General features: G+C 44.0%; 1 protein-coding gene across 3 annotated transcripts in view; it reads right to left on the reverse strand.

The window, feature by feature from the left end:
* The window catches only part of LOC129814068 (sickle tail protein homolog), a 92,171-nt gene that overhangs the window by 36,526 nt on the left and 42,834 nt on the right, over nucleotides 1-12,811 (reverse strand). For all 3 annotated transcript variants that reach the window (XM_055866842.1, XM_055866843.1, XM_055866844.1), the window contains 2 exons: nucleotides 11,182-11,278; nucleotides 445-1,235 (listed from right to left, as the gene is read on the reverse strand). In XM_055866842.1, coding sequence (XP_055722817.1) covers nucleotides 445-1,235; nucleotides 11,182-11,278 — 888 coding nt within the window. The remainder of the gene's footprint in view (nucleotides 1-444; nucleotides 1,236-11,181; nucleotides 11,279-12,811) is intronic.

A 12,811-nucleotide genomic window follows, 5' to 3' on the forward strand; every position in this document is an offset into this window, starting at 1 on the left:
AAATGTTGTTGATGGTTGTGGAAAACGCTGTCTCTCATCCTATGGAGGCATAGCCATGGTAACCAAAATAATGGCCTGCCCAGGATTTTCTATACATAACCCTAAGCATGATGGAATGTTAATTGCTTAATTAACTCAGGAACCACACCTGTGTGGAAGCACATGCTTTCAATATACTTTGTATCCCTCATTTACTCAAGATATTCCATTATTTTGGCAGTTACCTATAATACATAATAATAATAACAACAACAACGCATTGTATTTCTAACGTGCTTTATCAAAAACCCAAAGTTGAAGTGGTAGTTTGTTTTCCAGGGAGTCCTGAGTGACTGAGGCAGTCGTTACTGAGTGGACTATCCTGACTAAACAAATAAAATGAGCCCTCTGTTACCTGAGTATCAACATAGTTATAGAATGAGTAATTCTATGTCTGACTCTCACCTGGTCTGGGGGTCATTTGGGGTGAGGTGTCCCTGAAACAGCCTGTCCCCATAGTGCCCTGGGGGGAGCTCCACGAACACAGGAGAGGAGGACACAGAGGACACACTACCCCTGGTCCTGGTCACCACCTCCACTGTATTACCATTACTCTCCTTCCGCAGAGACCGGCGAATAGGAGAGCCCCTCTCTGAGGCCACAGGGCCGTGGTTGTCGTTCAATCTGTGAGGGGAAGGGGGCGGGGTTTTGGTGCCGAGTGGCCCCTGGCTTTCCCCGTACCTCCGAGACTTCTGCCTGTAGAGGGAGTGCTGCTGCTCCGGGTTCTCTGTATAGGAGGCTGTGGACTTGACCAAGGCTCGGTGGAGGCTACCACCACCTATGTCGACCATGTCTCCCGTGTGGCCGCCCCCCTGGGAGGAGGCGATACTTAGCCGGCCCTCCTGGACAGCGTAGGGGTCAGTGACGTTGACATACAACCCGTCGGCACGCACCAGCGCCATACTTGTACTGCTCAGGTCCTCGTCAGGTTTGACGTCTCTTCTCTCCAGGATGGCACTGGGGGAGGGTGTGACGGACCTGCTGGGGGGCCCACTGGACATACCGGCCCTGGGGAGGGTGGCACTGCCTGGCACCCCTCCCCCAGCTCTGGGGCCGTAGGGGATCCTGGAGGGAGAGGAGGGCATGGAGCGGACCGTGGGGGGAGACATGGACCCCTGTATGGAGTGGACAGGACTGCAGGTGGATTGTAAAGTGTGCACAGGGCTATGACTTCCATACAGTATCTCCCTTGGTATCTGTAGACAGGAGGAAAATCAGAGAAAAGATAATCAAAGTCAATGGAAAGAGACTTGATGTGCTATGCAGAGAGACTCGCAGTCATTAGGTTAACGGTATGTCTGTCCCCCAAAAAATGTATCTATGAATCAAATGTTGCTTTCAAAATGACAAATCGTAGACAGAATGTGCCTCTGTTTTGACAAAGGCCAAACACAGTGTGGGAGAAAAAGAGGAAAACCACATCCACAAAGGTGGAATTGTACCACAGGTAAACAACACTCTGTTTAGACATGTCGTTGTTGCACAGTCATGTGTCACTGTGCAGAGTGAAGAAACAGAGCGTTTGTTGTGTATGCTGTGCGTGCAGGACTAGTTCAATACGCAGTATGAGTAACTCCCAACATTACCATTGACACATAATTCTCCCTGATCTGCATCTTTGTCTGTATTAATTTCAGAGTCTTTTCACAACAACAATCTGTAGACAACTTGTTCTGATCATACAATCACGTAAAATGGACTCTTGACACGATTCCCGTGAAAAAGTCCATTAATCAAGCATTGTCAGTTGATGTGTAAACACGCCAACCACTGAACTGGAGCTAATCTAAGCAAAATTACATTAGCCAGTAATAGTTGACTATAGACTCAAGAATATACTTATGGTACTCACACTCTTCCTAGTCCTCGTGCTGCAGGTACATGCTTTACCTTCAGCAGTTCAGCAGATTTGAACAGTGATCAGAAAGTTATAGAACCGTTGCATGATGCAAGAGGGGTGTTGGCTAACTTTGCGTTCTGCTTTATCATAGGGATTATCTATTCACCTTTCATAAAGTGGCTTGTCATAACAGATAAAACTGCATTTGGAATATTCTAGAATAACCCTAGAGTCAAACAGGTGACCTTATTCACAACGACTGGGAATAAAGGGAAAACCGGTTGTATTGTTTTATGAAAATAAGAGAGCAGCTCGTTCATACACAGCAAGTCATCTAATATGTTTGTTGTAGTATTTTACACTCTTGTTTGTGCATAATTCTAGCAAAATTCCCTTCATGATCTTTTGCGCATAACATTGATACCCAAATATTTCCACAACAAAGCAGACACATTTAATATAGGCCTGCTACAATGAAAATATTCTTCTTGTTTTCCCCCATTTCACCTTTTCTCAACCTGTGCAAAAACAACAGGAGTGCCTCAAACAGGAAATATTTTGAGAATATGGCATTATCAATCTTATCTGGTCAGAAACACCCTAAAACACATGGGGCTATTCCATCTATGGAAAAACATGCTGGGCTGACCACCAGTGGGTACAGTAATAAACTTAAACAAAGACACATTTTCATGCTGACATGCATTCCAGACCAGGGTAAAAGTGTTATCATCTTTCATCCACAAGCCTAAATGTCTCTGTGCCTACACTCTTAGGAAAAAAAGGTTCCAAAAGAGTTACGCGGCTGTCCACACAGGATAACCCTTTTTGGTTCCAGGTAGAATCCTTTTGGGTTCCATGTAAAACCCTCTGTGGAAAGGGTTCTACATGGGACTCAAAAAGGTTCTACCTGAAACCAAAAGTGTTTTACAAGGAGCCTAAAGGGGTTCTTCAAAGGGTTTTCTTATGGGGGCAACCGAATAACCCTTTCAGGTTCTAGAGAGCACATTTTTTCTTTCTGTGAAGAGGAAGATCTGCACTACCACAGACATCACATACATTTATGGGCAGTAGGTAGCCTAGCGGTTACAGTGTTGGGCCAGTAACCAAAAGGTTGCTGGTTCGAACACCCGAGCAAGGCACTTAATCCAGGGTCGGCTTACTACTATGGCTGACCCTGTAAAACAATACACCTGATGGGTGCAGTGAAATGTATGTGACACTTTTTTTAAATATATATATATATAGTCTGATCTTGTGAGGTGTGAGTTAAATCAAGTGGATCTGAGAATAAAGATGGTCGGCCACTTCCTTCGGTGTTGCAACACAAGGTTGTACACAGTACGTCCATCCGTCAACCTAACAGAACTCTACTTTCCCGAGCAACAAGGCCTCTGATCACTAGGCACAACCTCTCCTCAGACCACAACACAACGTGCTGAGAACAACACCCACCAAAGGAATTTGAGCTCTTTCCCAGCAGGGTTACATGCCTCCCAATTAGGGTTGCAAAATTCAACGAAGTGCCTTGTTTTCCAGAAATCCTGGTTGGAGGATTCCCAGAATCAGGAGGGAAAACCAGGGAATTTATTGAAAGTTTCTGGAATTTTGCAACCATACTCCCAATTTCTGGGCCACTCGGGAGCCCACCTGACCAACTGAGCTAATTGATCAGTTCAGTGATTGCCTAAATTCAACACACCTGTCCTTCCAGGTTGGTTAAATAAAAAACATGAAGTGCCTGCAGAACTCCAGGACCAGGTTTGCCTACCCCTGCACTATGTCAATATGGTGCAGACCAGTGGCGGTCAGAGCCGTTTAAGATGAGGGAGGACATTTTTTACTTTTTAAGAGAGTGGCCTTATTTCTATTACAGCATATTGGATGACTGTCATTCATATTCTATTCACCCAGTTCAATGTAACATCGATAGATTTAGGCTACTACATGATAGTCAAATTCAATACCGCCTTGCATATTCTTGCCTACATCTAGTGGATCTAGGGGTGTAATCATTGGTCCAACAGTTGTAAAATAGTTTCTATTAGACAAATTCAGGTATGTTTATCCCTGTTTGGTTCCGTGTGAAAAACGTTTTTCAACAGAATCGGTGGAATGAATACACACCTGATCACAAGTAAACACAGTTCACGTTCTTAGCAGCCACGTTGTATTCCTTCAGGCATCTACTCGCTCTCCTCCTCTCACCTTTTCCCTTCGCTTGTGGACTTCAATGCACAACACAACAGCTGTCTGTGACCAGGTGAAAAAACCTTTCCAAGCCATACCATATCATAACCACTACACACAGCCTACATCATTGTCAACATATTAGCTAAAGTTATGTCATAGTCAACATAGCAAATAGAACTAATGTGTTAGCAAACCCGCTACAATCATGCAGTACAGTAAGTCAGTAAGCAGTTTAGCAGCTACACCAGCGGGCCCCGGTGGCAATAAATTAGTAAGACCAAAAGCTTGCCTAGACTTGGAAGAGTTCCAGTGTTGGATAGTCATAGCCAGCTAGATAACATAGCATCCCTCTCCGTTTGAGCTGGGTGTTTGAGTAGGCTTAACTAGCTAGCTGCATTTGCTAGCTAAGTAAGTAAGAGAGAAAGTGAATAAAAATGACTAAATATAGCTCTCTTGCTTCTCCTTCATTTTTGTAGAAATTAATTGTGTCAAAACTATTTAACTATTGTCATTCTCTCTGTTTCAAATACTCACCACATTTTATGCATCGCTAGCTAGCTGTAGCTTATGCTTTTAGTACTAGATGCATTCTCTAAACCTTTGATTGGTGGACAACATGTCGCAGTTCATGCTGCAAAAGCTCTGATTGGAGGACGTCCTCCAACCTGTCATAATTTATGTGTAAGTCTATGGAAGCAGGTGAAAACCAATGTACCCAGAGGAGGACGGAAGCTAGCTGTCCTCCGGCTACACCATGGGACTACCCTAGAGTGCTTCATTGCAAAGCACTATGTTTTAATCAAATATTTGGTGACATGTCAATATATTTAGTATAGTTTAATCTAAAAAGGATAACTTTTTTTATGTTTCACTAAATAAAATAAAATCACATCAAAGACTACATTCCTTTATGTTGATGGCTTTTTGCAAATCCAATCAGTTTTCCACATTGAATCAAAGTCATCACATAACATGTTGTTGTTGTTGAAATAACGTGGAAACCACAGTTTTTGCCTAGTGGGATGACATGGCTAATGAGATTATTGGAAAAACGACAGTTACGAGATGAGAGTTGTTCATACTATCAGGGTCATAGTATACTGACTGACAGAAGAGTTCCTGAAAACATACTTTCTTGGCCCGCGACCCTATTTTGATATAAAATGAAATTTGCGACCCCACCATGTAAAACAAAAGTTAGCTAGTTGGCCGTTGATTACCTATGAAAGTCTATTACAAATCAGTCTGACAGTATTTTTGACTGTATTTCAATCTGAAGGAAGTATGGTTTGAAAGGTATTGGAAAGTTCAGAAAGTTCAGGCAATAATTTTGTATGATATTCTTCAAGTTTCAAGTTTTAATGTCACATGCACAAGTTCAGTGAAATGCCTTTCTTGCAAACTCAAAACGTAACAATGCAATAATCAATAACAACGTATTAATAGAAAACACATAAGAATAGGATTTATGAAATACACAATAAAGTAAGCAAGCAAGCACACTATATACACTATATACAAATATTTAAAAAGTCAGATCCAATACCATATTTACATATGCAGGGATACTGGAGTGAGGGAGGTAGATATACAGTGGGGCAAAAAAGTATTTAGTCAGCCACCAATTGTGCAAGTTCCCCCACTTAAAAAGATGAGAGAGGCCTTTAATTTTCATCATAGGTACACTTCAACTATGCAAGACAAAATGAGAAGAAAAAAAAATCCAGAAAATCACATTGTAGGATTTTTTTATGAATTTATTTGCAAATTATGGTGGAAAATAAGTATTTGGTCACCTACAAACAAGCAAGATTTCTGGCTCTCACAGACCTGTAACTTCTTCTTTAAGAGGCTCCTCTGTCCTCCACTCGTTACCTGTATTAATGGCACCTGTTTGAACTTGTTATCAGTATAAAAGACACCTGTCCACAACCTCAAACAGTCACACTCCAAACTCCACTATGGCCAAGACCAAAGAGCTGTCAAAGGACACCAGAAACAAAATTGTAGACCTGCACCAGGCTGGGAAGACTGAATCTGCAATAGGTAAGCATCTTGGTTTGAAGAAATCAACTGTGGGAGCAATTATTAGGAAATGGAAGACATACAAGACCACTGATAATCTCCCTCGATCTGGGGCTCCACGCAAGATCTCACCCCGTGGGGTCAAAATGATCACAAGAACGGTGAGCAAATATCCCAGAACCACACGGGGGGACCTAGTGAATGACCTGCAGAGAGCTGGGACCAAAGTAACAAAGCCTACCATCAGCAAGGGCATTGAAGATGAAACGTGGCTGGGTCTTTCAGCATGACAATGATCCCAAACACACCGCCCGGGCAACGCAAGAGTGGCTTCGTAAGAAGCATTTCAAGGTCCTGGAGTGGCCTAACCAGTCTCCAGATCTCACCCACATAGAAAATCTTTGGAGGGTGTTGAAAGTCTGTGTTGCCCAGCAACAGCCCCAAAACATCACTGCTCAAGAGGAGATCTGCATGGAGGAATGGGCCAAAATACCAGCAACAGTGTGTGAAAACCTTGAAGACTTACAGAAAACGTTTGACCTCTGTCATTGCCAACAAAGGGTATATAACAAAGTATTGAGATCAACTTTTGTTATTGACCAAATACTTATTTTCCACCATAATTTGCAAATAAATTCATAAAAAATCCTACAATGTGATTTTCTGGAATTTCTTTTCTCATTTTGTCTGTCATAGTTGAAGTGTACCTATGATGAAAATTACAGGCCTCTCTCATCTTTTTAAGTGGGACAACTTGCACAATTGGTAGCTGACTAAATACTTTTTTGCCCCACTGTATATAGGGGTAAGGGGACTAGGCAACAGGATACCAGATAAACAGAGTAGCAGCAGCTTGCATGTGAGTGGGTGTGCAGGTGTGTAGTCAGTATGAATGTACGTGAATATTATGTGTCAGTGACCAAATGATGGAGTTAGTGTGTGCAGGGCCCTGTGAGTGTGCATAGCGACTATTGAAATAAAAGGTAAATAAAGATGCAAGGTAAACTCAGTCCGTGTAGCTGTTTTGTTTGCGATTCTTTTCACACTGCCTAAAATATAGGTCCTGGATGGCAGAGAGCTCGGCCCCAGTGATCTACTGGGCTATCCACAACGCTCTCTGTAGCGCCATGTGATCAAGAGCGGTGCGTTTGCCATACCAAGCAGTGACGCAGCCAGTCAATATGCTCTTAGTGGTATAGCTGTAGAACCTTTTCAGGATTTGAGGGCCCATGCCAAACTTTTTTAACCTCCTGAGGGGGGAAGAGGCACTGTTGCGCCTTCTTTACAACTGTGCATGTGTGTTTGGAACATTTTAGGTCTTCAGTGATTTGGAAACTGAGGCACTTGAGGAGCACTTGGTCTACCTGCTCCACTGCCGCCCCGTCGATGTGGACGTGCTTTCCCCCCCGTTTCTTGTAGTCCACGATCAGCTCCTTGGTCTTGCTGACGTTGAGGGAGAGGTTGTTGCTCTGGCACCACACTGCCAGGTCACTGACCTCCTCTCTGTAGGCTGACTCATCATCGGCAGTGATCAGGCCTACCCCCGTCGTGTCGTCAGCGAACTTGATAATGGTGTTGGAGTCGTGCGTGGAAATACAGTCATGGGTGAACAGGGAGTACAGGAGGGGACTAAGGACACACCTCTGTGGGGCCCCTGTGTTAAGGGTCAGCATGGTGTAAGTGATGTTGCCTACCCTTACCACCTGGGGTCGGCCCGTCAGGAAGTCCAGGATCCAGTTGCAGAGGGAGGTGTTCAGACCCTGAGTCCAAAGCTTGGTGATGAGCTTGGAGGGGACAATAGTGTTGAACGCTGAGCTGTAGTCAATGAACAGCATTCTCACATAGGTATTTATTTTATCTAGGTGGGTGAGGGCAGTGTGGAGAGCAATTGAGATTGCGTTGTCTATGGATCTGTTGGGGCGGTATGCAAATTGGAGTGGGTCTAGAGTGGCTGGGATGGGAGAGTTAATGTGTGCCATAACCAGCCTCACAAAGCTCTTCATGATTACAGAAGTGAGTGCTACAGGGCGGAAGTCATTGTGGCATGAGGCTCAATGTTGTTGTCAAAGCGTGCATAAAATACATTGAGTTCGTCTAGTAGAGAGGCATCGTTGGGCAGATAACGGTTGGGTCTTCCCTTGTAATCCATAACGGACTGTAGCCCCTGCTTCTTGCAGCAGGCATCAGAGCCTGTGTAATATGATTCCAACTTATTCCTATATTGTCCTTTAGCTCATTTGATGACTCTGTGGAGGTCATAGCAGGCCTTCTTGTACTTATTCCTGTCTTTGGCCGTAGCATCAGGTTTGTCTACGATAGCTCTGTGTGCAGTAGCCCTGCTCTTTAGTTTAGTGCCAACCTTGGTGTTAATCCAGGGCTTTTGATTGGGAAAGCAGCGAACCCTCACCGTGGGTACAACGTCGCCGATGCATTTTCCAATGAAACAGGTGACCGAGGTGGTTAGCTCATCAATGTTATGGGTGGAGTCTCGAAACATATTCCAATCAACGCTAGCAAAGCAGTCCTGTAGCATAAACTCTGATTCTGGTGACCATTTCTCAACAGAGAGAATCATGGGTACTTCCTGTTTCAGCTTCTGCTTGTAAACCGGAAGCAAGAGTACAGAGTCATGAGGCAAAACCCTGCCCCCCTCGATTTCCCCGACTCCACTGTCCTGTCCGCTCGGTGAATGGAGAAGCCATCGAGTTGGATAGCCATGGCGGTTATCCTGTCCGAGAGCCATGTTTCTGAAAAGCAAAGAATATTGAGAGTCCCCGTTGGTAGCAAATCCACGATTGGAGGTGATACATCTTATTATCAAGTGACTGTACATTAGTTAGTAGAATGGAGGGAAGAGGTGACCGATCCACCCTCTCTTGCCTCTGTAACGCCGGTGTTTCCTCTTGGGTTGCCCGAAAATTGGGTTGGAATTACAGAGAGAGGAACCATCAAACAGGCAAAGCATCAATACAGGACTAAGATCGAATCGTACTACACTGGATCCGACACTCGTCGGATATGGCAGGGCTTGCATACCATTACAGACTACAAAGGGAAGCACAGCCGAGAGCTGCCCAGTGACACGAGCTTACCAGACGAGCTAAACTACCTCTATGCTCGTTTCAAGGCAAATAACACTGAAACACGCATGAGAGCACCAGCTGTTCCGGACGACCGTGTGATCACGCTCTCTGCAGCAGTTGTGAGTAAGACCGTTAAACAAGTCAACATTCACAAGGCCATACGGATTACCAGGAAGTGTACTGCGAGCATGCGCTGACCAACTGGCAAGTGTCTTCCCTAAATGTTCAACCTCTCCCTGTCCGAGTCTGTAATACCAACATGTTTCAAGCAGACCACCATAGTCCCTGTGCCCAAGAACACAAAGGCAACCTGCCTAAATGACTACAGACCCGTAGCACTCACGTCCGTAGCCATGAAGTGCTTTGAAAGGTTGGTAATGGCTCACATCAACACCATTATCCCAGAACCCATAGACCCACTCCAATTTGCATACCGCCCTAACAGATCCACAGATGATGCAATCTCTATTGAACTCCACACTGCCGTTTCCCACCCTGTCAAAAGGCTCACCTATGTGAGAATGCTATTAATTGACTACAGCTCAGCGTTCAACACCATAGCGCCCTCAAAGCTCATCACTAAGCTAAGGACCCCGGAACACCTCGGAACACCTCCCTCTACAACTGGATCCTGGACTTCCTGACGGGCTGCCCCCAGGTGGTAAGGGTAGGTAACAACACATCCACGACGCTGATCCTCAACACAGGGGCCCCTCAGGGGTGCGTGCTCAGTCCCCTCCAGTACTCCCTGTTCATTCACGACTGCACGGATAGGCACGATTCCAACACTATCATCATTAAGTTTGCAGATGACACAACAGTGGTAGGCCTGATCACCGACGACGAGACAGCCTATAGGGAGGAGGTCAGAGACCTGGCCGTGTGGTTCCAGGACAACAACCTCTCCCTCAACGTGTTCAAGACAAAGGAGATGGTTGTGGACTACAGGAAAAGGAGGACTCTACAGGAAAAGGAGGACTGAGCACGCCCCCATTCTCATCGACAGGGTTGTAGTGGAGCAGGTTGAGAGCTTCAAGTTCCTTGGTGTCCACATCACCAACAAACTAACATGGTCCAAGCACACCAAGATAGTTGTGAAGAGAGCACAACAAAACCTATTCCCCCTCAGGAGACTGAAAAGATTTGGCATGGGTCTTCAGATCCTCAAAAGTTTCTACAGTTGCACAACCGAGAGCATCCTGACTGGTTGCATCACTGCCTGGTATGGAAACTACTCGGCCTCTGACCGCAAGGCACTACAGAGGGTAGTGCGTACGACCCAGTACATCACTGGTGCCAAGCTACCTGCCATCCTGGACCGCTAACCCAGCCGGTGTCAGAGAAAGGCCCTAAAAATTGTCAAAGACTCCAGCCACCCTAGTCATAGACCGTTCTCTCTAATACCGCACAGCAACAAGCCATAAGACTCCTGAACATCTAATCAAATGGCTAGCCAGACTATTTACATTTCCCCACACCCCCTCTTTTATATGCCGCTGCTACTCTGTTATTATCTATGCATAGTCACTTTAATAACTCTACCTACATGTACATATTATGTCAATTACCTCGACTAACCCTGCACATTGACTCTGTTCCTGTATCCCCTGTATATATTCTCACTATTGTTATTTTACTGCTGCTCTTTAATTACTTGTTCTTTTTATTTCTTATTCACATTTTTAAACTGCATTGTTGGTTATAAGTAACCATTTCACCTGTTGTATTCGGCGCATGTGACTAAAAATATTTGATTGGCAGGGTATACCCAAACATAGAGAAGAATAACCCTGCTTCTGATCCTACTTCTATTACAATCAAGAATACACAAGGCTGCTTTTATCCCTGTGTGTGTCTCAGAATGATGAGCTAAGGGCCCCTGGTTAGGGATTTAGGACCGGAAGCTTCCTTGATGTCAAAGGTAGCGCACTAGACAGATGGATTTAGGGGACTTAGGGGAGTTTGTGTGCTTGGCTGTGTTATCATTTGGGCTTCACTCACCCTGCCCTCAGCATTGTTAGGCCTTGCGTTGCTGCGATTGAAGGCATGTGCAGGGTCTTTGTGGTACACCTTCAGACAGCATCGAGATGTAATATTTCTGGAAAAAAGAAAAACGTCCAAATTTACACTGCTTGTGTGGACCCCTATTCCATTTTGTAGACACAGGTTTTTTTTGTTTTTTTATTTAACCTTTATTTAACTAGGCAAGTCAGTTAAGAACAAATTCTTATTTACAATGACGGCCTAGGAACAGTGGGTTAACTGCATTGTTCAGGTGCAGAACGTTCAGGGATTCGTTCTAGCAAACTTTCAGTTACTGGCCCAACGCTCTAACCACTAGGCTAGGTTGTTGACATCTAACAGCGATCTACACTCCACTGTATAATTGCTAGCCCTCACGGCACTATATTCCTCAGTCTACTGTAGAGCATTGGTTCTCAAACCTCTCCTCGGGGGATCCACAAACGTTTCACAATTTTGTTGTAGCCATGAACTAGCTCACCTGATTTACCTAGTCAAGGGCTTGATGGTTAGTTAACAAGTTGAATAAGGTGTGCTAGCTCTGAAATATATCAAATACATGGAACTACTGCTGTAGAGGAGTGTCTGTGCAGATTAGGGTGTGGTAAAGACAGACACCCTGTCATCAGCAGACATGGGCCTCCTCTCTTGTTGCCTCAACAATACCCCATTTAATGCCTCCCTGCCTAAACTGAAAAAGCAGGAGGTGGAGGAGTATTCATATTACGCTTAGAATGCTGATGTGCCGAAGTAGAGACTAAATTACTTGCAAGGCTTCCCCTGTAATTTGAAGATCTATACCAAAAGATGGATGTTTTAACAGCAGTGTTATAGATACTTGTGCTACCATACAGCACACAAAGCTTTTTTACCCAACCACACAACATACCGTAGCATTAGGTAGTATCATACTGTACAAACCTCCTTTGTCAGGTAAAAGTGTGCCAATTTGTGTCTTTCAAGTGTTTAACTATACCCTATGAAAGTCACGCCTACTTCCTGTTGCAAGTCCTAAACAGTTTTTGAATGGGCTTCAAGCTTATATCATAAAATTCCTGAAAAAGTGGTCATTTAAGATATATGTAAAATTATTTGTATTCGTGGATTAATTTACCTGATGCTTTTCATGAAGGTTTTCAATTATGATTTTTTTTAAATAATAATCACAATCAAAAACCTTTATGAAAAGCGTCAGGTTGAAGTAAATTAATCCACAAATACACAGTACCAGTCAAAGGTTTGGACACACATTCAAGGGTTTTTCTTTATTTTCTTCAAAATAACACATATGGAATCATGTAGTAACCAAAAAGTTTTAAACAAATCAAAATATATTTGAGATTCTTCAACGTAGCCACCCTTTTCCTTGATGACAGCTTTGCACACTCTTGGCATTTTCTCAACCAGCTTCATGAGGTAGTCACCTGGAATGCATTTCAATTAACAGGTGTGCCTTGTTAAAAGTGAATTTGTGGAATTTCTTTCCTTCTTAATGTGTTTGAGCCAATCAGTTGTGTTGTCACAAGGTAGGGTTGGTATACAGAAGAAAGCCCTATTTGGTAAAAGACCAAGTCCATATTATGACAAGAACAGCTCAAATAAGCAAAGA

The sequence above is a fragment of the Salvelinus fontinalis genome, chromosome 17 (assembly GCF_029448725.1).
Source record: "Salvelinus fontinalis isolate EN_2023a chromosome 17, ASM2944872v1, whole genome shotgun sequence".
In the NCBI taxonomy this organism is placed as follows: Eukaryota; Metazoa; Chordata; class Actinopteri; order Salmoniformes; family Salmonidae; genus Salvelinus; species Salvelinus fontinalis.